The sequence below is a fragment of the Mercenaria mercenaria genome, chromosome 16 (assembly GCF_021730395.1).
Source record: "Mercenaria mercenaria strain notata chromosome 16, MADL_Memer_1, whole genome shotgun sequence".
Taxonomy (NCBI): domain Eukaryota; kingdom Metazoa; phylum Mollusca; class Bivalvia; order Venerida; family Veneridae; genus Mercenaria; species Mercenaria mercenaria.
Window position 1 is genome coordinate 51,003,399 of NC_069376.1, and position 18,314 is coordinate 51,021,712.

The 18,314-nt window shown below is 33.1% G+C and overlaps 1 protein-coding gene across 1 annotated transcript; it reads left to right on the top strand.

Annotated features, from left to right (window-relative positions):
* The first annotated feature begins 297 nt into the window (after positions 1 to 297).
* LOC128549705 (C-type lectin mannose-binding isoform-like) lies at positions 298 to 16,769 on the top strand. The gene is made up of 5 exons (XM_053527058.1): positions 298 to 433; positions 12,925 to 13,025; positions 15,479 to 15,569; positions 15,898 to 16,108; positions 16,665 to 16,769. The coding sequence occupies exons 1-5, from the start codon at positions 379 to 381 to the stop codon at positions 16,696 to 16,698; spliced, it is 492 nt and encodes a 163-aa protein (XP_053383033.1). The 5' UTR covers positions 298 to 378; the 3' UTR covers positions 16,699 to 16,769.
* Positions 16,770 to 18,314: the final 1,545 nt, after the last annotated feature.

Below are 18,314 nucleotides of genomic sequence, written 5' to 3' on the forward strand. Positions count from 1 at the left end.
AAGATTAAATGCCGTTCTTTCACTAAATAACATTTTGTGTCTGAGGCAAATGCAACAGTGATGAAATGAATAATACAATGGGTTAAACGTTGTTCGCCCCGAAATTATTGTTTTACATAACTGTTCAAAATTATTTTTTTATAATGGAGACATGTTTCTTATAAACAAATGTATCTAAAATATAACACGGACAATATTTGGCAAATGCGAATTTTGAGAACATGAAATTTCTATTTATGTTCACGTCCTTTCGAAATATATGCAACTGTCAGCTTATCATTCAGTTTCTATATGACGATAAGCAAGTTCAAAATATGAGACATCGTATGTTCTTATCATTGGCATTGTCTGGTTTTATAAAAGAGTTCAGACACCAACATGTCTTCTTCTGCAAGAGCAATTGTTTGTATCGTCGTTTTCTGTTATAATCTTGGTAAGTTATTGTTACTTTTTTGTTTACATCACGATATTGTAAACTACTGATAATGACATTGAATTCTTAATTATTTTAAACATTGTCGCTTTAAAGGTGTACTAAATGGAAAAAAAAGAAAGAACAACGTTTTAGTACATTTAGGTATATCATTAAATGTTCATTACAACAGTAACTTGATCTGCGAAATGTGTTCGGCTCTTGTGGTAGCAGGGTACACTTAGAAGCGAAAATTTTGGGCACGGACGGTCTTACATGTAGCGAGTCGCAATATTGCACTTACTTTATGAGCAGAATCAGGATGGCAATTTTATAAATTGCGTGCATGTTTTGTGCTTTTAATAAATGGCAAGATCATACAAGAATAAAGAAAGTTATCAAAACGAAAGGTTTACACCATCCATGAAAAATAGCATGCCAAAATCATCAATTTTGCACTTTTTGAGAAGCCTGCAATGATCCCGCTGCAAGAAAATGCCCAATTTTATTGCATTTCTCAATTTAATAGTCCTTACTTAACGTCAGGATATAAACGGAATGGGGGCCCATCCAGCTTGTTTTTTCCCCCACAAAATAGCGAAAATGTTCCTGAGTATCAATCAACAAGCACAGAACCCTTCCGTGATTTGAATTTTTCCGCGAAAAGGTGTCTCATTGATCATACAAAGCTACCAGCAGTTAGTTTTCCAACTGACATCAAAATTTTACATGTATCGGCTGTATAAATTTTCTAAAGAATTAATAATCATTATCTCTCACCTTAATTTACAGACATCCAAAATCACGAAGTTCTACTTATAACAAATATTGACGGGGGCCAAAATTCGAAGTGTACCCTACTACCTTGTAGATACTTTTACTAGAGCAGAAGTGTTCGTTGAAATTATACCAACGAACGCGTTCCCGACAGTAACGACCATATTTGTTCTTTTGCGAATTTGTTATTTTTATGATTAGAAGTGTTTGTTTCAACATCGTTAGTTGAAATTCTTAACGAATGCGTTGCATGATCATAATGCTTCGGAATAATTCGGAATAATTGTTTTATATGTAACAAATAAGACTGATCTGCTAACGTAAAATATGCGACAGAAGTATAGGGACTAATGTATATTCTCGGAGTACCTATAAAAGGTATATGGTTATGTAGCATCCGAGCTTTTCGATTTTTCCATATTTGATGCAGGTTTTCTATATCTTACTCTGTCTGTGTGTGTGTGTGGGGGGGGGGGGGGGGGGGGGGGGGGGGGGGGGCGGCTGAGTGGATCAATTTGCTATTGTATACAACAATAATAACCATATTGTTTCCGTAAAATCTTTTTGTCAACCACCAAATCGTGTTAACTCGCAAACCACAGATTCCGATCCCGCCTACATCTTTAGCTCCGCCCCTAGAATGAATCGGAAGTAGATGTAGGCAGCCCGTAGAAGTAGAGAAGTACGATATCTCACCAACGTGGTGGTTACAGCAATCAGAAAGTAATTGTGTTTACATTTTCTGATTTTTTAAATGTTTTACTTCAAATGCGTTTTTTCCCCAAAAGATATGTTCGTAAAACCTTTTGAACTAGAGCTAATTTATGCATACTGCAGTACAACATATTAATATATTTAGTCAAAATAATTCGACGTTCAGATTTTGTTTTAACTTTTATATTTGCAAAGAACTATAAAACACATTTATTTTTATAGCTCTTTTATGACTGGCAATCTAAACTAGTGGGGCCTATTGTACTATTGTTTTCCAATTAAAAAATAACAACATTAGGCCTAAAAAAATATTCGTTATTTCCGGTATCATGGTCTAAAATAATAGGGTAAGTAGATTGGAAAAAATGTGGGGGGGGGGGGGGGGGGTACATTTTTTTTTTGCATTAAGTGAGACTTTTTGGAAATTATTTTTATGTTGAAAAATTAATACAAATAAGGGGTTATGCGTTTTAAAACATAAAAAGGCAACATTCGGCTCGGCGACGTTCGGCGGGGCGGCCCGTTCTGTCGGTGTGACAGAATGAAGTATCGAAATGGCAAATCAGCCACCATATAGGAAACAACTGTATTGTCTATGTTTTACCTTTTAATTAGGAATAAAGTTTGATTTTGGAATCCGTGGTTGACGAATGTTGAAAATGTTACACTGTCACACCAGGGAGAATTCATTACGTGAATGTATAAGTATCCTAATGATCTATTTACGGTTGGGTGTTTGGAAAGGACGGTTAGGCAACAACCGTAATATCATAATTTTACCCTGTTTTGACAATGATTTAATTCCAGAATCCATTGCTGACTCTAATGGAATTCGAAGTAACTCTTAAGTAACGTAAAATTTTACACTATCCAGGTATATTAAGTTGTAACATTAGTGTAAAGTATTCTGTCGGCCTATTTACGGTGGGGTTTCAGCAGAAAAAATGTTCTTTTTTTCATGTATCAGCCTTTAATTTGGACTATAGTTTTATTTCAGAATCCGTGGTTGACCATACGGAAGTAGCTTTATAGCAAAGTAAAGGTTTTAAGTGTCCAAGAAAAAGTTTATAGGGTCAGTGTAAAAATATTCTGTTGAACTTTTTTCGGGGGTTAAGAAACAACGTATTTTCAAATGTTTTACACTGTATTTGGACTATAGTGTTTTTTGTTTTTTTTATTCGGAACGTGTTGACATTTGCGAAACTGCTTTACAGAAAGGTTTAAAGTGTTACATTGCCCAGAAAATTTTAAACTTTAGTTTAAAAATATTTTTACACCTTTGGTTTTGCACACTATTGATGTTGTTTTTTTTCTTTTTTTTTTTTTTGTTTTGTTTTTTTTAGTTTTTCATATGTTTTACACTATATTTTAATTTTGTCTATAGCTTTTTTCGGATCCGTGGTTGACATTTCAGAAAATGTTTCACAGAAAGTAAAATGTAAGTTCCATAAAATAAGTTAGAACATACGTGTTAAATATTTTGTTCACCTTGGGTTTACACATTACTGGTTTTAGTCCTGGTCATTCTTCAATTTGGACTTGGTTTGTTTTCGGAATCGTTTGACACTGATGGAACTAGTTTGTAAAGCCATATTGTAACTTTCTGAAAATAAGCTTTTAAATTGTGTAAAGTATCTGTGACCTATTTACTGGCGTGTTTGCAAACAATTTTTTCATGTATCGGTTTTTAATTTGGATTAAATTTTGATTTTAGTTTTAATTTCGGAATCCGTGTTGGACATTTTCGGAAAATGCTTTATAATAGAGTAAAAGTGTACTGTGTCCAGAGATAATCTTTAACATTAAATAAACATTTTTTCATCTATGGAAAGTTTGCAAGCTTTTTTTTTCATGCGTCATTCTTTTAACTTTGACTAGTGTTTGTTTCGGAATTCATGGTTGCGCTGACGGAATGGCTTCAGCAAAAGATATTTTTACTCTTTCCAATAAAAGTTATAATTTAGTCAAAGTATTCTGTTTACATTTTTACGATGAGGACATAGGAAACAACTGTATTTTCATATATTGTACTCTCTCTCTCTCTCTCTCTCTCTCTCTCTCTCTCTCTCTCTCCCCTCTCCTTCTCTTTTTAAAATTAGTTTTTACATAGTAATACGTGGTGATGCTGACGGAAAATGCTTTATGTAAAGTCAGATTAACATTTTTCTTGGAAAGTTATAACGTGAGTTTCAAGTTTTTTAATCGCGTAATTGCGTTGACGTTGGGCATCTTATTTTCATAGTTAAATCCCAAACGCTTTTGGTTTATTTTTTGGGTTTCGGTCCGGGGTTTGACATGAGTGATCAGCTTTACATTGAACCAAAACTGTACACTTTCCAGAATAAGCTTTAAATTGTGAAATTTTTTATAGACTAGCTACGGAGGCGCTTTGCAAAATTTTTCTTTGCATGTTTACTCTTTAATTACGACCAGAAGTTGATTTCGGATTCCGTGGCTACGAGAGGGAAAGTATCAATACAGCAAAGGAAAAAAAAAACGTCAAGAATAAGTTACATCGTCAGTTGAAAATATTCTGTTTAACTTTTACAGTGGATGTCAAACAACTGTATTTTCAAATGTTTTTACACTGAAATTTTGGACTATAGTTTGTTTTATTTCGGAATCCGTGGTTGATTTGGGAACTGTTTTACAATAAAGTAAAAGTGTACATGTCAGAATAAGTTTTTAAACATTATTAAAAAATATTTTATCACGCCTTGTGTTTTTTTGCACATTTTTGATGTTGGTTTTTTCCCACTTTTTTCGTATTTTTACATTTTAATTTTACTATAGCTTTATTTGGAATTGTGGTTGACATTTTCAAAAATGTTCACAGTAAAGAAAAGTGTAAAGTGTCCAGAGAAAAGCTTTAATATTGGGTTAAATATATTTGGGTTCACGCACCTTGGGAATTTTGCACTCTATTGATTTTTTTTCTCGTTTTCAGGGGTTAACACTTTTTTGTACTATAGTTTTATTTCGGAACGGGTTGAATTTTCAGGAAATGCTTCACAGTAAGTAAAAGTTACATTGGTCCAGGGATAAGTTTTTACTTAGTTTAAAATATTTTTTTTCACGACACTTTGGGATTTTTGCACCTTTAATGTTGCTTTTGTCGTTTTTCATTGTTTTACACTTAAATTTGTACTATAGCTTTTTTTTCGGAATTCCGGGTTTGGGCTTTTATCAAAATGGCTTCCAGAAATTCTATATGCTTTTTTCTTTTAAAACCTCTAGCTAGAATGACGTCACGTACGTGCGGTGATGTCAATGTTTTGTTGCGACCAAGGAAAGGCACTATTTATTTTTCTATTGTTTAGATTTAGGACGTTTTGAATCGAAAAAATTGTTTAGCAAAGAGTGTTTAACACTATTTATATACTCGGGCGGTAATACGTCGTCAGAATAATTTCACTCGGGCTACGCCCTCATGAAATTATTACGCCCGTCGTATAACCGCCATCGGGCATGATGGGTTTTAAAAGGGCCTCTTTGCATCAATTATTTTTAAGTTAAAAGTTTAGTGTTCAGAGATAAGTTAAAACATATAGTGTGAACATATTTTGTTGACCTTTTGGATGTTTACACATTATTGGTTTATTTCCATTTGGCGTTCTTTAATTTGGACTGTGGTTTGTTTTCGGAATCCGTGGTTGACACTGATATGGAACTAACTTTAGTAAAGCCATATTGTACACTTGCCAGAAATAAGCTTTACCATTTGTGTAAAAGAATTTTGTTGACCTATTTACGGTGGTGTGTTTGCAAACAATTGTTGTTGTTGTTTGTTTTTTTTTTTTGTCGCGTTTTTCATGTATCGGTCTTTAATTTTGATTAAAATTTGATTTTAGTTTTTCACTTCGGAATCCGTGGTTGACATTTTCGGAAAATGCTTTATAGTAGAGTAAAAGTGTACAGTGTCCAGAGATAATTTTTAAGATTAGGGTAAAACTATTTTGTTCACCTATGGGATGTTTGCACACCTTTTTTTTCATGCATCATTCTTTAATTTTGACTAGTGTTTGTTTTCGGAATTCATGGTTGACGCTGACGGAAGTAGCTGTACAGCAAAGTGAAATTTTACTCTATCCGGATAAAAGTTATAATGTTAGTGTCAAAGTATTCTGTTTACATTTTTACGATGAGGTGATAGGAAAAGATTGTATTTCCATATATTTTACTCTTTTTAAAAAAAACAAAAAAAAAACATTAGATTTACATAGGAATGCGTGGTTGATGCTGACGGAAAATACTTTACAGTAAATTCAGATTGAACATTTTCATGGGAAAATTAATACGTGAGTGTCAGAAGTGTTTTATTGCCAAATTGCGGTTGAGCGTTAGCAGCATCTGTATTTTCATATGTTAAAATACCAATGCATTTAGGCTATACTTTGGTTTCGGAATCCGTGGTTGACACTGAGTGATCTAGCTTTACATTGAAGCCAAACTGTACACTTTCCAGAAATAAGCTTTAACATTTGTGTAAAAGTTTTCTATAGACCTAGTTACGGTGGCGCTTTTGCGAACAATTTTCTTTGCATGTTTTACTCTTTAATTACGACTAGAAGTTGATTTCGGATTCCGTGGCTGACGATGACGGAAGTATCAATACAGCAAAGGAAAAAAAAATAAGTAACCAAGAATAAGTTACATCGTCAGTGTGAAAAAAATATTCTGTTTAACTATTTACGGTGGGTTTAAGCAAACAACTGTATTTTCAAATGTTTTACACTGTAATTTGGATTCTAGTTTTTTGTTGTTTTTTTTATCGGAATCCGTGGTTGACATTTTGTGAAAATCTGTACAATAAAGTAAAAGTGTACAGTGTTGAGAGATAAGCTTTAACATTTGTGCAAAAATATTTTGTTCACCTATAGGATGTTTGCACACTATGTTTTTTTTTTTCTGATGCCATCTTTTAATTCGGACTATGGTTTGTTTTCGGAATTCGTGGATGACACTGACGGATGTAGCTGTACAGCACAGTTAAAATTTTGCACTGTCCAGATAAATGTTATAACGCTAGTGTATTGTATTCTGTTTACCTATCAATGATCATGGGTCATAGAAAACAACTGTATTTTCATATGTTTTACACTGTACTTTGGACTATAGTTTTTCGCTTCGGAATTTCCCTGGTTGGACATTTATGAAAATGCTTTACGTAAGGAAAGGTGTACAGTGTCAAAAGTTTAAGCTTTTACATTATTGCCAAAATTTCTGTTTAACTATGGGGGATTTGCACCCCTATTTATTTTTTCTCATGCGTCATTCTTTAATTTGGGCCCAAAGTTTGTTTCGGAATTCGTGGTTGACACTGACGAAAGGGTTGAAGCTGACGGAAGTAGCTATACAGCAAAGTGAAATTTTACACTGTCCAGATAAATGTTACAACGTTGGTGTAAATGCATTTTGTTTACTTATTAACGATTGGCTCAAAGGAAACAACTGTATTTTCATACATTTTACTCTTAAAATTTTTGTAATAGTTGTGCATCGGAATACGTGGTTGATGCTGACGGAAATGCTTTACATAACCTCCTAAACGACTATTTCCAGTCGCAAGCAAACACTGATGATGACAAGAGAGGAGTACCTGATCTGGGTCTATCCAACTCTACCAGTTTCAGTATATATTAGAGGTACTCCAACATAAACATCTCGGCATCTTCCTGTCAAATGACTGCTGTTGGCACTGTCATATGGGTGTCAATGTAGAAAAAGCGTGGAAGTGGGTTAATATTGTGGGAAAACTAACATTTTCATTAGACCGTCGATCTCTGGAAACAATACATACTTCCTTTATAAGACCTATCCTGGAATACGGTAACGTACGTCGTATGGGGTTACTGTACACAATATGAATTTGATCAACTAGACAAAATTTTAAAAAATGAATGAGACTTGTTTCCTTGGAAAATTTATATCGAGAAGTAGCTTAGGAAATCCTCTCAGACAGATGATACAATCAAAGACTTATTATGTTCTTTAAAATGAAGTATAATCTTACACCAGCTTACCTATCTTCTCTTGTCCCTGAGCATGGTGATTCACGTTACAGTTTAAAAAATTATGAAGATATTCATATCGTTCATACTAGAACAACTTTATACTATAATTCTTTTCTACCCACCGCTGTTCCAGAGTGGAACCTACTGACACCTGCAACACGCAAGTCCAAAACGTTATCATCGCAAATTCTCTCTCTGTGTGTGTGTGTGTGTGTGTGTGTGTGTGTGTTCGGGTTTAACGTCTTTTTCAACAGTTTTTCAGTCATATGAACGACGGTCGCAAATTCTATATCATCCTAATGTTCAAACAACCTAAAAAAAATAAACAAACACACTCCGTCATTTATAATTACTTTGGCGACAAGTGCTCCATTCAAGACTTGCACTAAATTGGGAAAATTTAGTTTGAACATCACCTCTTCCTAAAAAAACAACATTTCTCCTATTCCATTATGCCGATGTGGAAGTTTCGAATTTAATATCCACTACTTCTTTCAGTTCCCACTTCTTTCCGCCTGCCGTAACGATGTAATAGTCTGAAGGGATTTGACATTGACTTGAACACGATTTTATATGGTAACCGTAACATTTCTGATCAGAAAAATACTACCATATTTTCACATGTTACCATCATATTCGCCTTAACATTTATATCCAGATAGAATGTTTCTTATTCATTATCCCGGTACAACTAAAAGCAAATCATGTTGTCCGCAAAGAAGAAAAATTCTATAGACTATGTGTCTTTCATTCTTATCCTTTTCTTCTTATCTTGTTCAAACTATGATGTATGCATTTAATTTGTACATGTATAACTGGGAATAAAATATGTTTAAACTACTTAGGACTAGAATTTGATTTTTGATTCCTTGGGTGACTATGACAGAAGTAGCAATACAGCTACTGACGGAAAGTAAAATTTTAACATGTAAAAGTAAAAATTTATATCATCAATGTTAAAAAAAAAAAATTCTGTTTAAATGTTTACGGTGGTTGTAAGCACACAACTGCATTTTCATATCTTATACACTGTAATTTGGACTGTAGTTTTTTTATTTCGGAATCCGTGGTTGACATTTTCGAAAAATCTGTACAATAAAGTAAAAGTGTACAGTGTCCAGAGACTTTAGTGCAAAATTATTTTGTTCACCTAAGGGATGTTTGCACTCTATTTTCTTATGCGCTATCCTTTAATTTTGGACTGTTGTTTGTTTTCGGATTTCGTGGTTGACACTCAGACGGAACTAGCTTATTGCATACCAGATGGGGATTTCCGGTATTTTTACCGGTGCTGGAAAATCCATCTTACACCATGGGGTGTAAGATGACTCGTGCTTTAAATGGCGTATTTCGAACTACATATATGTAGAAGATTTATGTAGTTATTTATATTTTATTTAAAAAAAAAACCGGAATAAAAATCCAATACCTTGACTTCCTGATAGAATATTTCTCGATTCAAAACACGTTATTTGATCAAAAATTCAAAACGTTTTGCTGCAACTGATAAAACAAAACTGGATCTAAACATTGTTATTTGTCTTTGAAACTCGCTTTCCCGCGCTTCGTTTAAATACGCTGCTATAAGAAATAGCTCTAGAAAGCCGTTCGATTGATTTTATTTTTCTTATTATTTTGATTTCGGATTCCGTGGCGGACGATGAAGGAAGTAGGAATAGTAAAATCTAAAAGTTACTTCGTCAGTTAAAACTATTCTGTTTAACTATTTACTGTGGGTGTAAGCAAACAATTGCATTTTCATATGTTATACACTGTAATTTAGACAAAAGTTGTGTTTTCTTTTTATTTCGGAATCCGTGGTTGACATATTTGGAAAATCTGTAGAGTAAAGTAAAAGTGCACAGTGTCCAGAGATAAGCTTTAACATTTGTATAAAAATATTTTGTCCACCTATGGGTGTTTGAACACTATTTGTTTCTTCTTCTTCTTGCTGTTGTTGTTATTGTTGTTTTCAGGTGTCATTCTTTAATTTAGACTAGTATTTGTTTCGGAATCCGTGGTTGACTCTGACGGAAATGGCTTTACAGTAAAGCCCCAAATTTTGTACTTTCCAAAAATTTAGCAATACGTGTTAATGTTGACGGAATTAGCCATAAAATGTTACATGTCCATGGATAAGTCAAAAATATTCTATTCTTTGTTGATTACGAACAACTTAATCAAAATTTGGGCTGGGCTTAAGTTGAATTCGGAATCAGTAGTTGTAGCAGTGTGAATGATGTTTCAACGAATTTTCAGTTTTTTTACCATCTTCCGAAATGGCTTTTAAACACAAACGGACCTATCTAATATAGTAATAGCGATACTTGTAAAAAAGGAAAGAGATGCATTTGAAAATTGAGTAATACAAATAAATCAGAATCTGTGGTTGACTGTGACTGTTGTAACGATATTTTAAGCGAATATTGAAACTTTTCAAACAACGTGTTAGTGTGCAAAGTGCATATATGTATTGTTTTTCTTATCTTATCCTATTATGTTTACAATTCTGTGGAAAGCAGAACCCGTCTTAATATTAAACGATATCACAACAAAGTTGAAAATACGTTTCTATAAATTTGAACAATTTCAGCATGTTTTTAGTTTATTTTATTTCATATGTGTATATATTGTTATACTCTCTCGTATACACGCATGCTTGTACAGTTTATGTGACGATGAACGTCTATGTTCAAGTCAAGTTGTTAATAAAAATTCTGTTCTGTTCTGTTCTGTTCTATAAAAGTGTTTTGCAGATGAAGGTTATTACATAATTACAGCGGCCTACCCAGAAAAAAAATTAAAGTCGTCGTAAACTAATTCATTGTTTTCCAAAACAAAATGTGTAAAGACTTTTATTAACACATAATACCACTTACGATATATAGTTACATAATATAATTTTGGATAGTGTCAAATCATATCTAAACAATAAACAATAACTTTTCGAATGCATAGAATACAGAAATAAACAGAACATTTTATATTCAAAACTACAGACCATATCTGGTACAGTAAGGCGTAAAAATGTTTGTTTCCATTATCCCGACCAACCCTAAATTTTTGGCCTGACCCTAAATGTTTTTATGGCCTAGAAGATATTTTTTCAACATTTTTTTTTAATTTGCAAAACTGCACTTTCTATGATTTAAACATGATCAGTGATGCTAGAAATCAACTTACTGTTGCTCTCAAGGCATAATTCCCTTACTTTCATTAATATTTTGACACAAAAAAAATCCGAAAAGTCTCAATTAATAAAAAAAAGATCTTTAAGAAAAATAATTCGACCTATCTACGCTTTTTAGCATGTTACTAGAAATAAAGATTTTTTAGACCTAATTAAAGAAAAATATAGCTCTTCGACCTAATCATACCAAGAGTACAGGTCAACGTAAAACTAGACATATATAAAACACAATATTATTATTTTATAAACAAACAATAAATATTTATCTAAGTTATAATTTAAGAAAAACAATACATATTTGCAAACACAATGTTATTATTATTATATTATTAGCATTCATACTTATACAAGTGGCATTATATCATTTCAAAATCCGCATAATATATTTTGTTCGTGATGTGTCGTATAATAAAGCGTAAAAGGCGGGGCAAATGCAGTAGGCGGGATAAGAACGCGTGGTTGACGTAAGTGCAAGATTTCGTGGTTGACAAAAAGCGATAACCTATTGTTTCTCGGAAATCAGAATACAGATGTTACTTCTTCTATCATGAAATTGTTAACCTAATTACTTCTACAACGATGATAATGTCAGTTTACATTTCACGTAATCACCCATTGAAAGTGTACTGTAAATAACATCTCAGGCTAGTCCTAATAATTTGACATCAGAACTGATTCTGAGATATACTCGTGATAGAGAAGGAGGAGAGATATTAACCTGTGTAAAATTATCACAATATGGCTACTCTCAGGCATACAGCACATACAGTACCTCTTTTGATATGAAGAGATAACTCTATCCGGATTAACTTGAAACTGACCTATTTAATGATATTCATATAGGGATAAGTTATTTATACAATTTAACATTTTAAAGTTCTTTATACGTTTTTTCTATTTTCCGTAAACGCTATCTTTTGAAATAATTAAGATCTTTTACAATTTTCAGCTCCTAATTCCTTTATGTAAGCCCCTTATTCCTTTATGTAAGCTTTCATTAACAGCCTTATTTTTCTTTATTTACATTTATATCTTTTTTTTTCGTTGTAACATTTTAATAATTTCTCCTATCAGCTGATTAATCCTATAGCGTATCAAATATGAACCGCGCCATGAGTAAACCAACATAGTGGCTTTGCGACCAACATGGATCCAGACCATTCTGTGCATCCGCACAGTCTGGTCAGGATCCATGCTGTTCGCTAACAGTTTCTCTAATTCCAATACGCTTTGAAAGCGAACAGCATTGATCCTGACCAGACCGCGCGGATGCGCAGGCTGGTCTGGATCCATGCTGGCCCCAAAGCCACTATGTTGGTTTTTCCATGGCGCGGCTCATATAGTGGCGACTAATAATGCTTAAATAATTTCCCTTAAGATGTTGGCTAATATTTCTTTCCTTACAAAACATCATTATGACTAATAAGTTTGCTAATTAATTGTATATCAATTCCATGGAATGTTTTCGGGACGAAAATAACATCATCAAAGTTAAAGAAGCTGCGGGTATTTAATTTTTAAGTTATGTTGATTAATTAAGTCAAATGTTTCGCTTTAGAATGTAGTTTTCTTCACTCTCGTATGTTTCTCCAGTTCTACAATGTATGACCATTTACTTGTTTTATTGTTTATACATGCCTACATGTCTGTGTATTTTATATGTTTGTAACGATACTTTAAATATAAATAAATGAAATCAAGTTATTCCGGTTTCACGACAAAAACATGGAATGACCTACGGCAAATTTCGTATGATATTTCCTTTTAAATAGTTCTACTAAAATGTTGCAATAAGAGTTATAGACATTCTTTTCCAGGGCTGGTGCACAGTTCTCTGTGTTGTCTTGACGGATGGACCAGTTTTAATGGATCTTGCTATTTCTTCGGACATCACGATCTGGATTTCCAGGAAGCTGAAGTAAGTTATAGGTCTAACCATAAGCAACAAGAAAGCTAGTGTTCGTTATATAATTGCGGACATTTTATACAACACCACTGATTTTTTTTAAGTAGTCAAACACAGTGAAAAGTAATTTTTTTGTTTAGATATTATTATGGAGATGTACAGTTGATCTATTGGAAGGGAAAAAAGACGTAATGTTTCCAAATAGAACTCATTTTCAATATGTAACCTTCTACTAGTCTTACACAGGAAAAATCTCTCCAAGAGAATATGGAACTTGACCTCTACTTTTCTATTATTTTAATGCCAGTTTATTTTAAGATAATTGTTCAAAACTAGTCTATCAGTAGTAAAAAAAAATGGCCGTGGTTATATGTCACAACACTGTGAATTCGGAACATTTCAATGTAGAATATGGTTAAAAGTATGTAATTATTATATTCTTTAAGATCCCTCGGGACCGACGGGTCTAAGAACGAGATACTTTTTGTAGACGCTAAATTGTACCTATTTTCTGATAGCTAACAAAATATTTAGTCAAGCAAGCGAATCGATTTAATTTAGACAGTCTTTTTGAATGGTATGCAATGTACAAATCAACTAACGTTACCTAAAATTGCACTTAAGCGAAACTTCTTGATCGAACTAGGACCTCTTTTAAAACCTTAAAGTATGTTTTGGTCTACAGCTATTTCAAGAGCATCCTTAGCCAAAAAATCATTCTTGAAACGGTTCTATTCTTCAAACACAAGAAATAAGAAGTTTTAAAATATTAATATGTTTGTGCTTGACATCCAGATAACCAAGAACATGTTTCGTTAAGTAAAGGTCAGTATGCTGTATTGTTTGTCAAATCATATTAGGCTAGCCTATTTATGCTTTTGCTACCGGTCATTCCGGTGTGATGCCTTATAGCCTGTTTTGTGCTCACTGTCTATTTATTTCACATTTGCTGTGTAAGTATCTGTTACACACATACACATAGATCTAAAACAAGAGATATCTTTAAAAAAGATGGTCGGCGAATTGTATTAAGACAAGAAGTTTATGAGTTTTTCATATCATTTGTGTTACTCTATCATCTATCTGACATTTTGAAAATAGCAAATTTAAACTGAACACAACACTTAAACAATTTAAATGGTTCTCTTTTAATTTTTCACAATGGTCTCGTAACGGTGCAATATTGTTTCGTTTTTATTTCTATGTCGAATAATTACAGCAGTGGTCTTGAAGTCTCTTCTCTACCTAGAAAACATTAAATGATCGGCTAATCACACCAGTCATTCATGTGATACGCAGAGCGAATTCAGCACTCCCTGTAAATTGATACATATTGGTATTTGAACAGGTTTCTATTACATTTATTAAACTTACTTATCAGTTTAGATATATCAATATTCTTGCTAATTATACTGAGCGAAGCCTAGCTTTAAAACTGTAAACAGAGTCATTAAACACCCCTTGTCTGACATTTCACTTAGCGTTGCACAATCAGGAGAGTGAAAAACAAGAACAATTTTTAAAAAAGATTATCGGCTAATTGTAGTAAGACAAAATGTATATGAGGTTTATAAATCGTGCCATTCTATCATCTATCTAACATTTTGCAAATAGCACAACTAAACACCACACTTAACAACAATTTATATGGTTCTCTTTAAAATGTTCAAAAAGGTTTCCTAGATGTGCAATTTTGTTTTGTTTATTCTATGACAAATAATTACAGCAGCGGTCTGGCAGGCACCCCTCTACATAGAAGACTCTAAGCACACCCTTGTCCATGTGATACGCAGACCGTATTCAACTCTAGCTCTTTCTGTAAATTGATATACGTTGGTATTTGAACACTGTCAGGTTTTTATCATATTTATTAAATTTACTCATCATTGTGTAGATACATCAATATTCTTGATAATATACTGAACAAAACTTAGCTTTAAAACTGTGAACAGCGTCATTTAGCAAAAATTCTTTGTCTACATTTCACTCAGCGTAGCAAATAGACACTCTCGTCCAATCAGCCAGTGTGTTGCATCAATCGTTCATTTTGATAAAGAATGTTTCTCATTGCAGAGTTGGTGCAGCCGTTCTGTGCATGCGCGGAATTATTATCAAATGGAACGCACGGCAAAAATACTCATTTTTTTGCATGTCCGCGCGCATTTAGTGTATAATGTGCATAATATACTGACTAAAGGTTAGGGTTAGAATCACCATGGTTACAAAATACATACATTTAAGGTATTTTTGTTCAAATTTAGTTAATTTGTCTATAACGCGTTATCGAGATTTGCAAACTGAAATCACGTGGCATGGTCACGAATCCGTTTTTAATACAGCATTCGCCGAAAAATTGAACTTACAGTTGTTATCAAGGATAAAGCAAATTATTAAACGTTACTTAAGTGCAACACTGTTATACATCTGTCTCATACATTAACATTTTGATCCGTTATTCACTGTAGAGATTCTGTGCGCACTACAAAGCTCATCTAACATCAATAGAGACACAGAACGAAAACACCTTCATAAAAAGTCACCTTCAAAACTATAAAGGTAATTCTTAGATTTATGTATACATTCTGAGAAAAAGTTGCTAGTTTTGTAAATGGAAATATAAAATGTGCAGCAAACTGATTTTTAGAGAGTGACTGTAATATTACTATAGTTTTTAGTGTAATTTTAATATATCAGTACATGGAAATACATGGAAATAATTTCTCTTTCAGTACTTTTCGGCCTTTGTGGCTTGGCGACATTATGATGGTACAAAATCCGTATAAGAATGATACATGTATAAATATTATTTATCTAGAACAACGAAACAGAATGTAGGTACAACTAAGGGTTAATTTATATGTTATATTGTATTCTCAAATTACAGACCCTAGACATTGGATAGGACTGACAGATGAAATTGTTGAAAATGCATGGGTATGGTATGAAAACGATAAGCCTGCGACTTTCACTGACTGGGGGAGTAGACAGCCCGACCAAGGAAGAACCGCTAACTGTGTAGCTATTTGGGCAAGTTACAAATACCAGTGGGTCGATGAACCATGTACACACTTGTTTAAACCCCTATGCGAAATGAAGTGAGTAGGCGATGTCGCGAATTTTGCTATTTCAAATAATTAAATAAGAAAACGTCAACTTTAAGGCGTAAAAGAATTGTTTGTTTCCGGTATCCCGACCTACCCTAAATTTTTGGCCTGACTCTAAATGTTTTTATGGCCTTAGAGAGTATTTTTTTCAATTGTTTAACAATAAGTTGCAAAACTGTGCTTTGTATGCTTTAAACATGTCCAGTGATGTTAGAAATCAACTTACTGATGCTTTGAATGCATTACCCACTTATTTAATTCATTTTTTTGACACAAAAAATAATTTCCGTCTCCCTTAATAAAACATAATAATATAAAAAATGTTCCGACCTACTTACCCTAATTTTTTAGCATGTTACCGGAAACAAATAATTTTATTAGACCTAAATGTTAAAACGTGCCATAGAGCACAACACGATCTTTATCATTTACAGTTATTTAAGTATGTTTACATGTTCGGACTATATTTTAACCCTAGTGGTTTAAGGAAATTCTAAAGAGAAACCAATTCCACCATCATAGAAATTGAATATTTCTTTCATTTCAGGGCTAACGTTGAAGTTGAAGTAGTTGGGAAGTAGACCGCAAGATTAAGTTGTTGGTATGTGTTGTGAGCCTTCTGATAAAAGCCAATTAAAATAATTTATCATTACATTTGATTTTCATTGTTTTTTGTTGTTTTTTTTTCACCATGGATAAACTGGTAAATATACGTTTATTCTTAATCTTCTTTAAAGATATCAAATGACCATCTTTCACTATTATTTATTTACTTCAAATGTATAAAATCCGCATTCATAAAGAATGGATCTAACTACTAAATATGGAAATTAAGTTTGTTTGCATGAAGAACTATATTCATTATAAAATTTCTTGAGTTAAAAACAGCCAGTGTTAGTCTATACATGTACACAGTGTGTGCTCTTTTCAACCTAATGCTTATAATAATTGTTAATACATCTAAACTTGTTACTTTTATGTTTACATAAATTGTATGAAGTAATTGTTCATATTTTGACTATGAAATTTTGGCTCTAATATACAGTCATGTATCTTTTATTTCAACAAAAATAAGTTATATACGAGGATGATTCAATAAACGATATAATTAATCTCCGTTTGCCTTAATAATCTATTAGATCAAGACAACTTTCATGTCATCCCTCCAAACTATTCTCAATGCAAAATGTTTTTTGGAGTCTTGTTATTGTAACGGCTTGGATTTAAATCCCGCTTTTTTGCCGGAAGTCCCTAGAAAAAGCGTAAGGATGTCACTTGCAAAAAGACCCACATGATTACAACAGTTTTTAATACCGAATATCGACAGAATAAAGAGATTATTACAACATTGTTTTTAATACCAAATATTTATAAGATTAAGAGAAAAAGATTTTAACCATAATAAAAACCTACAGATTCGTCCGATCTCCCCGCTCTGGAGATGTTTTCCCCGCCTTATCACCGTGACAGAAGTACAAATGTAATGTCATAACAAGTGTTCGGCAATGTCCGTAAATGAAGAGATCAATACATTTTTGTAACAAAAGAGATAATATTCGACGTAGCCCATGCGCGGTCTAATAAGATCAAGTTAATGAAAAAGACTTGAAACACACGAGACTTGACAAACTATTTTCTTAGAGAAAGACGAGTCAACGTCCAAATCATCAAAGACAAATGTCCAAAAGCAGAAAGGTAGGTTTGACGACCCTTTACATATCAGTGACCTAAACGCTGCAAAGTAGTCCGCCATTGGCATGCAAAACCAATGACACTTCTATTGGCACAGCGTTTAACTGCAATGATAATTTATCATGGCAAGTTGGACAAAGTCACAAATAATTGGGACATGCGAATAAGGTGATTACTCAACCTGAATGCTAGTCATCAATATAGTACTAGAGATCAATCAATGATACAAAAAATAATCCTATCTTGCGTTTACTATACATTTGTATTACATGAGCTAAAACAGTGTTTCAACAGTCAGGGAAAAGAAAGGGGGCTGGGATGGGGATTTGTTTTCAAGGTCAGAGAAAAGTCAGGGAATTTTGTTATTGGTCAAGGAAGTTTGGAAATTTGGCACATGTCAGGACAATTTGGAACCAGAGGTCAAGAGCAGAAGAATCAGATTGTGAAAAGCAAAAAGAATGAAAATAAAAGACAAGTCAGTTTCTTTATAAGTGTTTATGGAAAC

Excerpts from the sequence above, each read along its gene's own strand:
- LOC128549705 (XM_053527058.1), top strand. The coding sequence starts at position 379 with ATGTCTTCTTCTGCAAGAGCAATTGTTTGTATCGTCGTTTTCTGTTAT. Across the intron at positions 434-12,924 it reads CGTTTTCTGTTATAATCTTG|GGCTGGTGCACAGTTCTCTG; the intron begins GTAAGTTATTGT and ends ATTCTTTTCCAG. Across the intron at positions 16,109-16,664 it reads AAACCCCTATGCGAAATGAA|GGCTAACGTTGAAGTTGAAG; the intron begins GTGAGTAGGCGA and ends CTTTCATTTCAG.